The sequence below is a fragment of the Nipponia nippon genome, unplaced genomic scaffold (genome assembly GCF_047370975.1).
Source record: "Nipponia nippon isolate SJK-2023a ecotype South Korea unplaced genomic scaffold, ASM4737097v1 scaffold_26, whole genome shotgun sequence".
NCBI lineage: Eukaryota > Metazoa > Chordata > Aves > Pelecaniformes > Threskiornithidae > Nipponia > Nipponia nippon.
In genome coordinates this window covers 4007463-4021750 of record NW_028262343.1, presented here as the reverse complement: position 1 = coordinate 4021750, position 14288 = coordinate 4007463, and the positions used below count along the sequence as shown (strand labels likewise).

General features: G+C 41.8%; 1 protein-coding gene across 1 annotated transcript in view; it reads right to left on the bottom strand.

The window, feature by feature from the left end:
* The window catches only part of LOC148055173 (uncharacterized), a 34204-nt gene extending 24407 nt beyond the window's left edge, over positions 1 to 9797 (bottom strand). Inside the window, 3 exon segments of the mRNA XM_087762398.1 lie at positions 2311 to 2454; positions 9524 to 9574; positions 9755 to 9797. Of these exon segments, the coding sequence (XP_087618524.1) occupies positions 2311 to 2454; positions 9524 to 9574; positions 9755 to 9797 (238 nt within the window).
* Positions 9798 to 14288: the final 4491 nt, after the last annotated feature.

Below are 14288 nucleotides of genomic sequence, written 5' to 3'. Positions count from 1 at the left end.
TTGTCTGCTATGAAGTTTTGCTTGCTTCAATATTTTCTAAAAAAAACAAAACCCAGTGGGGGATTTGGAGGATTTGGGTGGTTGAGGTTTATGTGGCCAGCTCCTCTCTTTGGTTTTCTGCAATTATTTCTTTTTTTATTAAAGTTGTAATTAACTTCACATATTTTTGTTAATAAAACTAGCTTGGTCACCCAAAAAAACCCAAACCCAAAACACAATATCACAGAAAGACTCCAAATCTCTTAAAGAACAAGAGTGAGGTGAGATGGATTTAAGACCCAAGTATTAAATGAAATTACATGTACATTAAACCTACTCTTGGTAAACACACTATTTCTCAGCTAGCTTTATATATTCTCTGTGCTTGTATGCCCACACTTACCCTTTCCTTCCAGCCCCATGTGTAAATGCAGCCTTTATACATGTGATTATGAAGTGTTTACAGCCTAAGTTCACAGGAGCAGCTGGGCCATGGGGGATAATGAATATTCATGACCTGTAGTCTTCGTCATTCTCATCACCCAGTGTGGCTGTCTCTTCCAGTCCTTCACATTACTAACTTGAATCTCCCATTGTTGTAGTTTAGTTTAGCCCCAGCTGGCAACTAAGCACCACCCAGCTGCTTGCTCACTCCCCCCTTGGTGGGATGGGGGAGAGAATCAGAAGAGTAAAAGTGAGAAAACTCGTGGGTTGAGATAAAGACAGTTTAAGTAAAGCAAAAGCCACACACGCAAGCAAAGCAAAACAAGGAATTCATTCACTACTTCCCATCGGCAGGCAGGTGTTCAGCCATCTCCAGGAAAGCAGGGCTCCATCACGTGTAACGGTTACTTGGAAGACAAATGCCATCACTCCAAACATCTCCTCCTTCCTCCTTCTTCTCCCAGCTTTTTATTGCTGAGCATGACGTCATATGGTATGGAATATCCCTTTGGACAGTTGGGGTCAGCTGTCCCAGCTGTATCCCCTCCCAACTTCTTGTGTACCCCCTGCCTACTCGCTGGTGGGATGGGGTGAGAAGCAGAAAAGGCCTTGACTCTGTGTAAGCACTGCTCAGCAGTAACTAAAACATCCCTGTATTATCAACACTTTTTCCAGCACAAATCCAAAACATAGCCCCATACTAGCTACTATGGAGAAAATGAACTCTATCCCAGCCAAAACCAGCACAGGCTATCATCTCCCCTGTCTCCAGAACCTGTAGGACATGTGTCCCCTTCCTTACTGCTCTTAACTCTCTGTTCTTCCACATGCTGTGTACCAGACTGTCTGCTCATGGTTATCTATTGCACTACTGGGTGGTATATGGTTGGGTGTCTGGCTGTCCTAGAACAGCCTAGGATTTGCATCAATGAACAAGGGGACCCTTCCAAGACTTGCGCATTCTTTTTCTCTGGTGGTATAAAAGAAATGAAGAGACTTCTAAGAGAGAAGATGTGCCCAAGAAGTGGGAACAGTTGCATTTTAGACTCTCTTCTTCTTGGGGTCCTGTTCTGCACGATAAACACGTATTCCTCATCCAACTACAGATAACAGAGCTTGCAAAACAGACAATTTCAGGGACTCAGTGATACAAATCACACATGTGTGCATGCCTGCTCGTGAAGCCCTTGCATGATATGCTGAATGGCAAGGGGCAGGATAAGCAGCCTTTGCTGCTGCATGCAGATTTTACTGAAATTATGACTTTTTCCTCCCTCTTTCTTAGTCCCTTTAGGTAATGTCCTCTTGCTGCACCATATTCTTACTTTTGCACATCCTAAAATGCAACTGGAACTGATCTTGTATCACGGAGAAATTATTTCCCTTCTTGTCAAAGAAGGAAATCTGGAAAACTGGTGCAAACAAAAAATGTGTAAGGTACGAATTGTTACCTTAAAAATCACAGCAACCTGATCTCTAATCAGTTTGAAAATTTAATGATGCCAGCAAAAAGTAATATGGTCCATCACTTAAAGTGTAATCAAGACTTGAGTTTGTATGACATTTCTGATATCCTCTTCAGTTTTTGCATTGCCTCTGGTTGTAGCATCTCATTGACTGGTTAACAAACCAGCTGACATACTGTTCTTTTTTTTTCTGTATAAAACTATTAATCTTTCTCTCTCAAACAGCTTAGGATCTGTCAGAACAAAACCAAGAGACCTTTGTGAAATTTGCCTACAAATTGTCTGCAGCTGTGCTTCCTTGCTCTCTGTGTTATGTATACTCTTCAGTAGCATCATGTTTACGTCTTGCCATATGTGCAATGTACTGCTGAGCTGATAGTAAGGCACCTCATGTTCTCAAGCAATTGTCATCTGGAAGTACTTACCAGCATCCACAGTGTGGATTCTGTGAGTGCCTCTCTGTATCTCAGCTCATATTGTGTAGGAGTTGCAGGCAGGTCCCATTTTATTATCAGTTGGTTTGTGATCTGATGAGCATTTATGTTAGATGGTGTCAAGCACTTCCCTAAAATGGGGAACATGCAGATCTTATAAATACAAGAGAAGCAGGAAAGCTTTGGTAATTATGTCAGGTGTGTTTTATAAAAAACAAAAAGACTTGGCTCAGAATACTGAACACTGAAAGACTTCAAAAAGACTGGAGATAAATAATTGCTAAATTTTTACAGTATCAACAGAATAGGGTTGTTCCTCTTGCCTTTCTTTTGTGAATGCTTCTACTGATTTCAGGAAGACCCTTTATCTAAGGAGATGCTATTCTGAGTGAGTCTGAAAGGCAAAATCAAAACGTCAAGAGTATCTATAATTGTGAATTGTAGAAAAATTTCCAGAATTTCTTAATGGCTTCTGTGACGGATACATTCGACTCCTTGACCAAACTAGTGGTAGTTTGATTCAGGCTCCAAAGGAGGTAAAGGCCTAAGCTGTAACCAGGCCAAGAACTTCTCTAGTTCCAATCTGTTCTCTGGAAACCCACAAAGGAACAGAGTGACACGGTGAGCATCAATGCATATGAGCTTGGAACACTGATCATGTGATTAACACATAAATAGCAGGTGGCTTTTCCAAGACTCATATATAAAGGAACAAAGAAAGTTGTGGGTACAAGGAGTATCATTGTATTGGGTTTGTGTGGCAAGGTTTTGGTAGTGGGGGGGCTACAGGGGTGGCTTCTATGAGAAGATGCCAGAAGCTTCCCCCATGTCCGATAGAGCCAGTGGCAGCTGGCTCCAAGATGGACCCACCGCTGGCCAAGGCTGAGCCAATCAATCAGCGATGGTGGTAGCGCCTCTGTGATAACATATTTAAAAAGGGGAAAAAACTGCTGCAGCAACAGCAGCCGGGAGAGAGGAGTGAGAATATGTGAGAGCAACAACTCTGCAGACACCAAGGTCAGTGAAGAAGGAGGGGGAGGAGGTGCTCCAGGCACCAGAGCAGAGATTCCCCTGCAGCCTGTGGTGAAGACCATGGTGAGGCAGGCTGTCCCCCTGCAGCCCATGGAGGTTAACAGTGGAGTAGATATCCACCTGCAGCCCATGGAGGACCCCATGCCGGAGCAGGTGGATGTGCCTGAAGGAGGCTGTGACCCTGTGGGAAGCCCGCACTGGAGCAGGCTCCTGGCAGGACCTGTGGACCCATGGAGAGAGGAGCCCATGCTGGAGCAGGTTTGCTGGCAGGACTTGTGACCCCGTGGGGGACCCACACTGGAGCAGTCTGTTCCTGAAGGACTGCATGCGTGGGAAGGACCTATGCTGGAGCAGTTAGTGAAGAACTGCAGTCTGTGGGAAGGACCCACATTGGAGAAGTTCGTGGAGAACTGTCTCTTGTGGGAGGGACCCCATGCTGGAGCAGGGGAAGAGTGTGAGGAGGAAGGAGTGGCAGAGACAGTGTGATGAGCTGACCTCAACCCCCATTCCCCATCCCCCTGCGCCGCTCAGGGGGAGGAGGTAGAGAAAATCGGGAGTGAAGTTGAGCCTGGGAAGAAGGGAGGGGTGGGGGGGAAGGTGTTTTAAGATTTAGTTTTTATTTCTCATTATCCTACTCTGATTTGATTGGCAATAAATTAATTTCCCTGAGTTGAATCTGTTTTTCCTGTGATGGTAATTGCTGAGTGATCTCCCTGTCCTTATCTCTGTATTTTTCTCCCCCCTGTCCAGCTGAGGAGGGGGAGTGATAGAGCAGCTTGGTGGGCACCTGGTGTCCAGCCAGGGTCAATCCACAATACTTAGGAACAGCACAGTCTGAGTTTGGCTGGGGACTCTAAGAGCAACTAGCTTACAAATACTTCAGCTGATAGCATCTCTATAGAAGCAGTGCCATTTCACAGGTGCTTCTCCCCTTCCAAGAAATCAGGGCTCCTGGAAGACCTAAGAGGCAAGACAGCAAATGCAGTGGGGTTTGGTGCTTATTGCAAGTCTGCACCTCCTGCTACCTCCAGTGGGAAAATACTGAAGGTGATGGGGGGAGTAACCACAGCCCTGAGGTGGTTGCTTTGCTCCTCTGCAATGTGCAGAAGATCACCCTGGGGAATTTCCCAGTGTAGTAACGTTTCCTTAGCTTTAGAAGATGCTTCTAACCACAGCTCTTTATTTTGCCACATAACACACCACTCAAAAAAAAAAAAAAAAAAAAAATCATCAACGAGTATCAGAACTTGCCAACAGCATAGCGTTGTACCCTATGTACCCCATGACATAGCCCCATGGCAAAGATCGTATCTTCTGATCTCAGTTCTCTCTTTCTAAACATACCCTTAATCTCACAGGAGATCCCAAATATGTAGATATAAAATGAGATATAAAATTTTGTAATGCAGGTACTGAGACAGCAACTGGCTGCTTTTTTTTTTTTGACAAACCAATGGGCAAATGTTGATTTAATCTGCCTATCTACATTTTACCTGGCTGCTTTATGTTTCTCAAAAAAAGGATCAACTGAAGATACCCATATTGTAAGGTATCAGTTTGAGATTAACCCTACAAGTTCATTCCATCTATTAAACCAATACTTGATAATTCAAAATTGCAGCAAAATACTTAAAAATCTATTTTTCTTATGTGCCACATCTGACATCTCCTTGGATACATGGTATAACATAATATACAATGTACAATAAAAAAAAGTTGTGTTTTTTTTTCTTTGAATGCATTAGTGTTGAATACTCAATGCAAGTCAACAGATGCAAATAAAAGTAATTGATTAAGGTGATCTTTGGCAATAGTGCTTTAAACAGATGTGTTGGAAGCATGGAAAGATGTATAATGACTCTTGCAAATTACAGAAAGAAGAAATCATTGTTTCTCAGATAAGTATGATTTACTGGTGGAGGAAGGGTTGTTGCAAAATTATTCCCATGTTCTCCAGTGGGTAGTGAGGAAAACTACTGGTTTAAAGAGCCAATTTCTTTTCTCTGTAATGTAGCTACTAACTTACACAGTTGCTCTATTACCTTTTCTTTAAAACTGGGAGGGAAGATGAGGGTCTCAGGCTGGTCAAAGTTGAATGAATCTGTGGAAGAGACAGGTATTTGCAGTTGCTACCGCTGAGGTTCTCCCATTCTGGTCCTAAGGAGCTTTGCCAATCATCCTTCATGAGCCTAGGAAGTGGTAAGCCACTCTTCCTCAAATTAGACAGTAGGCTTTGCCTTCTTGACCTAACCTACGTTTCTGCTTGGCACTGTGTGTGCTTGCCAATCTTTCATCCTCCTTGCACTTTGGAAGGTGCAGCTCTTGCCAAATCAATAGGTATTGATGAGATGTGGGGAAAGATTTTGACCAGTATCGTGTAACAACCTACAATGTGATGAAATACATCGGAACAAAACTCGGGCAGGTAGGAATCATGCTGAACAGCAATGACAGCTTTTCATTTTCTGAAATTACTTTTAGACTTACCATTTTAAGAATAAAGTATAATTAATAGTATTTGGAGCACTGGGTACTGGCAGCCAGGTACAGGTTAGATCCTCACTTAATTCTTTGTAGCACGTCAATTCATTGTCCCAATCTGCAAGATGAAAACATGTGGACTGGAAAAGACCCATTGCAGGCAACTATTTACTGTTAACAGGTGCAAGGTGACTATGAGAATCAAAACCAAATACAAAACAGGCTATACCCTTTTGTGCAACAAAATAAAAACTAGCTGTGTGAGTCCTTATGCCAGGTTTACTCTCAAGGCAGGTAGTTCACTAATGTTTAGAACAAGGGGCAAAGACATTTAGAAAGATTAAACCTTATCAGTTCTAATGTTTCCAAGTAAAACCTAGTTTTCCTACATGAACGTAAAAATGGATAATTCTTCCTATGTTTTATGGTGCCATGTACCAAACAACATAGTGCTGAAATGCTTCCCATGGTGTTTCCTACAACTTTGGTGTCGTTACACCTTTGAACTATTTCTTTCCTATAATAGTGACATCTTGCTTGCTGCTTGCCTCTGCACTTACTTATTTAAAGCTTAAATTGTGTTTTGTTCACCTGCAAGATTATAAACCGGAATTGGCAACAGCTTTGCCTGGAGCAGCTTATTGACTGTTAAACACAAATTTGTAGATGTTTTTGAAAGTATAGGCCAGAACTGAGGGTTTCACAGACCACACACACCCTTGTGAAACATCTTAGAAATTATTTCCATGCGATTAAGTGGGAGAAAACAAAGGAGAGAGGGACTGCATTTTAGTGAGTAATACCAAGGGCCAATGTGATATTTCCATAATTTCCAACTGGCAAGAATTACTGGGGAGTTTCTTGCAAATCATTATACACTACAGCATAGGGCTAATTATCAATGGTAGAACTGATTGACTAGACTCCAGAATTACTCCAAAACCACCAGTCATCCCTATCTGGAGTTCAGAATAATGCACTATTGCTAGAAAAAAACAGTATGCTGCTTATACTACCAGCTTCATAAAGATCACATTACAAAGCATGAGGAGCATAAGTTTATATACAAAATGACTCGTGCTTAATTTTTGGTAAGAAAAATATGGGAGTTTTTTTGCAATTGAACGTATAGGTTTTTCAGCTGAAGAGAAATTAAAACCTGATGACATTATTAAAGGAACTCTTTTTTTTTTTTTTAGTCTCTGGTGGTTAAGCTTATTTCAGTATTTCAGAAATCTCTTATTGGAAACTTTAGTGATAAAATATGACTGTTCTCCTTTTGCTTTTTGTCTTACTGTCTGAACTACTAGTTCAAAAGAATCAGCCATGATGTCTCAAAGTATCACCCACACTTTTAAAAAAAGACACATTTATTTTTTTTTCCTCTTCAGAAAAGTACATAAGGATCTCAATAGGTACAGGATACTTAAGGTGATTAAAAATGAATTTTTCTTCATGAGTAGAGTAACATGTTCTTTCTATCCAATAGGTTTAACAAGTTACCAATAGGCCTATCAATCTTGAATAAGAAATGTTTTGCTATTTGATAAGTAAATATGTGCGTCTCTGGAGTTGGTGTTACAGCATGGGTATGGTATGGTTATGGTACCTAGGTTATGAGATAAAAGATCAATCCTCCTCTTTCCCTCATTCAGAGCTATTTCTTACTATAATCTGAGTTAGAGTATCCTTGGTATTCCTTTCATCATTCAGATGGTAGCTGTATATTTAAGTTAAAACTGACTTGGACCAAAAAGTGTCAGATGAGTGTAGCTCAGACTTTAAGACCCTCACCCCATGACACCTTTCTCCTACCAAAAGAAATGTGCTTTTCTAATGAAGTTATGCTGCATCGGTTTAGGTGTGTGCAGCTTCCTTTTGGGAAGGTGGAGATCAGGTCTTCCTTGTTTCTATGGCAATGTGAATAATTATCGAATTCTTTGCTTTCCTAGTCCAACCACCAAACCAATTCTTGGCCACCTGTACCATGGACATGGTGCTCTAATGATTGGGGAAAGCAGCAACTGCTCTCACATTCTCCTCCTCTTTTAGTCTGAATTAAGCCTTTCATTTACCTGGTGTTTTTTTGTTTGCTTTAAAGAAACACCTGAAAAAAAAACCTTTTTGGAACTGCTGTAACACTTTTTATGTCAATATGTTTGTGACATACTGCTCCTGAAACTATTTGAAATAACAGTTATGGAGACACTGATGAGGAGGAAACATTTTCACTCTTCTACGAACTTCTTCCCCAAATCATTTCTATTAACTGAGATGCAAGTGGTGACCACAGTGTTGCAGACCTGTCTCTGCTTATAGAAAAGTAGGGGGTTGTATTGTTCCTCATACTCTTGATCTTACACACACACACCCCTGGCTTTCTCTATGAAACAGTATTAGAACAGACAAAGCAAAAATCATAGATTTTATGTGTGGAAATAGTGTATTAGCTCAACCAACACACCACTCTGCCGCCAATGTGCTCAAGTCCTATGTTACGTTCTCCAGCTGAATATAATGAACGTTACACACTGGTTTTTCACTTGTCCTATTTGTAGGTATTAGTGTCCACATGCACATTTAATTTTATCCTATTCCTTTTTGATTTTAATGTAGTGCTTCCCCTTAAAGAACATGTGTATTATTAGTTCTTCCAAGCCCTAAAATAGTACTGGTCTTGTACCAATACTACGCTCCAAGAGGTATGCAAGCAAAGAAAAAAAAAACATGTTCCCTGTTCTAAAGGCATCACAATACAGTTTATTCTTAAAAAAACAAAACGATCCCCCCCCCCCCCCCCCCCGGCGCTTAATTTTTTCACTCTAGAACTTTTTGGTTTTCTTCTTTACCTGGTGTTCTTAGTAATGCTTTAGTAGAATTTAGTCTGATGGGCTAATAGCAAGGACTAGAAAATTATCCATGGCTAATTTCAGAAAAATATAGTCCTCCTGATGAGGTCTCATCCAGTGCCACTGTGTACTCAAAAACCTGTCTTCCCTGCTGTGGCTCTTAGCAAGTAGGATATTTCTGCCTACAATAAATTCAGCATGAAGTACGTCAGATGACCACCAGCTGCTGTGTAATACCATCTATTGAAACATGTTGGACTGCTCCTTTTTGCTCCTTTTTATGATTTAAATCTAAAATATGAATAATTGTCACACATAAACATTACAGATTTTATTGTCTTTTGAAATCATGGTAATTTGTCCAGAGACTGTACACTATATAGGATTTATTCACAGCTTGTTGATTACCTCTACATAGCAGTAAATGCTCTACCATCATACAGACATATATGTCTATGCTGTCTTGGGCGGTTTTTCTCTTCAGAAATCTGCAAACGTTTCTTTTCAGATAAAATCTTTTTGCCTAACGTTTACAGCCAATGTGAGGTGGTCTCAGCAGCTTAACGAGAAGGGAGCGGGAGCGGCGGGGAACCCCCCCGCTGGCGGCGGGTCGGGCGCGCTCGCGGGCCGCTAGGCGGCCCCTCGGCACCAGGCACGGCGCCGGACCCTGCGCCTGCAGCCCTGGGGCGGGTGCTGAGTCAGAAATTCGCAGCTTCTGCACGCCAAAGGGTCCCCTGCCAATGTTTCGCACCGAAATAATTTCAGCTGGCAGGTTTCCTTCAACAATGACGTTCGGTTTTGCGATTAAGTAGGTATTACGTGAGAAATATTTACCCACCTGGAAGCTGCTTGCAAATTGGAAAATCCCAGCTTAAGCAGTTGCAGGAATCTGGGGAATAAAAAGGAATCATTTAACAAGACATAAGAAAAAATGTTACTGGTTGTTGTTTCTCCTGCCCAGAGAACTTAATTTGGTCATGATTTGGTCATACAGCCTTACCTTTGAGTAATGTTAAGAATTTTTATTATTTATAAACAGTAGTAAGTTATGCAGCAAATGAAAACTCACCTGTTGCAAATAAAAAGATAGCTGTGAGCAGAGAGGTCTTCATCTTCTCTGAAAAGAAGCATAATGATTACCATCAACATCACACTGTCTTCAGTCTATTTTTCACACTTCCTCTTCAAACTTCCTATTCATTCTACTACCTATACTGTTACTGGCTGAATGTCATTAACAAGTATGTTACTTGTAATGTGAGGGACACTTGGGCACTGAGTTATTAATTATATTTATGAAATCCTAACTTAACCTTTCTGAAAAACAGAAACTTTCTCCCTTGTTGTTTGTAAGAAGTCATAATGAGATTCTTAATGGTGTCTAAGATATCAACAATACAAACCGAATTAAGCTTAATAGGTACTTCAAGCTCCTTTGAAAATCCTAGCCTAAATGTCAATGTGAATTAGAGATATTGATATCAATGAAAAGTAAGTCAAGGTGCTTGACTTACTCTAATATGGATGCTTGGATACTGTAGAAATAATAGCAGCAGAAGGCCCTGCCTGTCTTCTCTTTCTGACTTCTTCCCCCATTCAAAGTAATTCCGCCACTCCAAAGACACTATATCTACAGTGTTGGTAGCAACATTGGGAGCCCTAATGTACGCAAAAATCACCATAGCTGTAAATCAGGTGTAACTACAAAATCCACATCCATTAAGTCTGGTCAGAGAACATTTAAAATAACTCTGGGCACAGAAGCCATCGGAATCACCGTAGCTGTTGCTGCTAAAGCAGTAAAGGGAAATTTTCAGATAGCTGCAATCAGAGACTGTGGATTCAGACCTACCTGGTGAAAGGCAAATTATAAACTTATCTTGGCAACCATGGCATATTTCAGGTTGAGTATTGAATAGCAAAAAAATTCTATTTAAAATTAATCACTTTGTTAAAGAGAGTAAGTTATGGGCATGCTTCTGAGCCTGGTCTACAGTGGGAGTGGGTGACTAATGCACCAACTATATCTTGTCAGATTTTCTGAAGAGCACAGTCATGGAATGTGAGTGAACAAGGAATTCTACTGAGTATTACAGGGGGTTTCCTAGTAATGAGATTGTTAGGCTTGGAAGTAAGCTTCGAAATGCTGAAGGGTGGTAGATACAGTGTGTGTGTACAGGGTCAAAACCCCTCTTGTCTGAATGACCCCAAAATCAGCCTTGATGACACTTCCCACAAAAAATAGCCAAGAGGATAGTGTTAATTTATGAGTAGTAAGGAAAAACTGACAAAGAAAATGCAAGTCATACGTGAGAGATTTTGACAGCGTGGGTTGAAGAGTTAGAAACTCAGAGTAGTGTGGAAGTCAAGAGATGGGGGAAAACTATATGAACTATATGTATTGAATTGAAGTGATCAAGATAATCACATTTACAATAACCTATGCCAAGTGAAAACCATGTAAGTAACTCAATGCAAGAGCAGTAAACTGGATTCAGCATGCACAGAATTAGGACAGAGCATACTGGAGAGACATAAACTCGATAAGGCAAGTCTATATTATCTTTGCTGGAGCTCTAGGTCTCAGTATGAATGTTACTGTCATTTAAAGAAAAAAAAATCAATTGTAACAATAGAGAAAATATATTGCCAATCAAAATGGCAGAGATGATAGAATCTCAAAAACTGGTTTCTCAGACCTAGGTTTATGTGTTACTATAGATGTGGTTTTCTCACAATGCTTTTCCTTGGCATTTGCTTATTTAAATTCTGTAGTAAAAGACACGGCAGGTGCTCGGTCTCCCCAGAATGCAATCTTGAAATAAATGAGCTCTTCCTTTTAGCCTGGATTACATAATGTAAATTAATAGAAAACCCACAGCATCCTTCTCTGTTCCCTGCCCCAACTTTATTTTTCCTTTGAAGTGTAACAGTTAACAGATAATCTCCAAAGACACACGGGCACAGTGAGGAACATGCTGCTGGCCCCCTCATCCTGCTCTATACCTGTGGAGCTCCATCTCTTGTAGCCTTGCACATCACAGGAGAACTGGTCAGGCTGTGAGCTTGTGAGTACATTTTTGCAGGTGAGCCTTGTGCATGTGAATCCTAATGAACCAGAAGGGGTCTGAAATCTTGTTTGCTCAAAGTCCTAAATATATCCCAAGAAAATTTGGGTTATGTGGGACCGGCAGCCTCGTTAAAGTACACTCAGAGCCCGGTAGGCAGCTGAAGCAGAATGTTGACTGCAGATATATTGCATCAGGAAAGGAATATTGCATTTCTATTTGAAGTCTTACCTTGTCTGAAATGCAAATAGTTGAGGCCTTCATTTTCTTCTGGTGGAATCTGTGGGGTTTTTTGCTTTAAATTAGCTCACTGTTTCTCTGATGAAAAGTTCAGTTCCAGTTGACTACAGTTGATCTGTTTCAAGCATATAATAACAAATTCAATATTGTAACAAGTTCAAATTCAATTTTGGCCTATTAGTAGTACATGCTGAAGTCCTTTATCTTTCCTCTATGGATCTAATGTAGAGCTACACTATTTTTCACAAGTTATTTCTCATATAACTCTGCTTCCGATAAGCAGGCCTCCAGGTCTGTAAAAGATCTGACAGATTCTTACAGAGTGTTTTTTTTTGCCAGAGAAATACATGAGTATCTGAACTGAAAGAGCAATTCTCATATGGTCTTTGAAAGCAAAAAAAATCCCACTTAGCCCTCAGCCACACACCTTGGGGGAAATTTGCTGTGATAGGGAGAGTCTCCACCACAGACACATTCATCCTTTTTGAATTCAAGTGTGGTGGGTTGACCTTGGCTTGGATGCCAGGTGCCCACCAAGCCGCTCTATCACTCCCCCTCCTCAGCTAGACGGGGAGAAAAATACAACGAAAGGCTCGTGGGTCGAGATAAGGACAGGAAGATCACTCAGCAATTACTGTCATGAGCAGACTTGGCTTGGGGAAAATAGTTCAGTTTATTGCCAATCAAATCAGAGCAGGATAATGAGAAATAAAACCAAATCTTAAAACACCTTCCCCCCACCTCTCCCTTCTTCCCGGGCTCAACTTCACTCCTGATTTTCTCTACCTCCTCTCCGTGAGCAGCACAGGGGTTGGGGAATGGGGGTTGAGGTCAGTTCATTACACGTTGTCTCTGCCGCTCCTTCCTCCTCAGAGGGAGGACTCCTCACGCTCTTCCCCCGCTCCAGTGTTTGGTCCCTCCCACAGGAGACAGTTCTCCACAAACTTCTCCAATGTGAGTCCTTTCCACGGGGTGCAATCCTTCAGGAACAGACTGCTCCAGCATGGGTCCCCCACGGGGTCACAAGTCCTGCCAGCAAACCTGCTCCAGCATGGGCTCCTCTCTCCATGGGTCCACAGGTCCTGCCAGGAGCCTGCTCCAGCACAGGCTTCCCACGGGGTCACAGCCTCCTTTGGGTGCATCCACCTGCTCTGGCGTGGGGTCCTCCATGGGCTGCAGGTGGATATCTACTCCACTGTTAACCTCCATGGGCTGCAGGGGGACAGCCTGCCTCACCATGGTCTTCACCAGGGGCTGCAGGGGAATCTCTGCTCTGGCGCCTGGAGCACCTCCTCCCCCTCCTTCTTCACTGACCTTGGTGTCTGCAGAGTTGTTGCTCTCACATATTCTCACTCCTCTCGCAGCTGCTGTTCTTCCACAGGTTGGTTTTTTTATTCCCCCCCTTCTTAAATATGTTATCCCAGAGGCACTACCACCATCGCTGACTGGCTCAGCCTTGGCCAGCGGTGGGTCCATCTTGGAGCTGGCTGCCACTGGTTCTGTCGGACATAGGGGAAGCTTCTGGCAGCTTCTCACAGAAGCCACCCCTGTAGCCCCCTCACTACCAAAACCTTGCCACGCAAACCCAGTATACCTTATCTACCTCACGAGAATGTTTTAAGGGTTAATACATGCATGTTTGCAGAGCATATTGAAGATGAAAAGCAATATATGATAAACGTTACTTTATACTTCTTAGATCATAAAAGGTGCATTAGTGCTTTTCCTCATATCTCAAATAAGCAGCAATGCTGCCCTTTCCTAGACATCCATCAAAAATATATCTATAAAACTGGAAGAAAAATAATTATAAGATAAAGAATTATAAACAAATACAGAAGTAATTTATTTTATGATAATTGGAATCTCTCTCACTTTGTTCTTTTGATCTCCTTGAGTTTCATTAAATTGTGGATGGCAGACCCTGCTTCCATGTTTGAGAAAGAAGCTAGAGTGCTGCTTAAGCGCAAGCAAAAGTTTCAAAAGTAATGAGACTTGGGACCGATGCACCAGAAAGTATAGGTTGATTCGCATGCATTTTCCACCTCCCTTGCTGCTTATTTGCATTGTTCTTCATTTTCCAGCCAGCTCAGAAACCTTTAGCTGATTTGTTAATATTTGCACAGTGCCCGTAAGCATTACAGATACTCTTCAGGTAGGCAGGGAGGAAAAGCACTACCCCAGTGAGCTTCCAATCAAATGAGTTGTGACACACTCACTTTCTGCTGCCTACCCTGGAGAAGCATCAAGGATTTTCCATAGCAACTGTGAATGATAAATTCACAAAAATGGGTT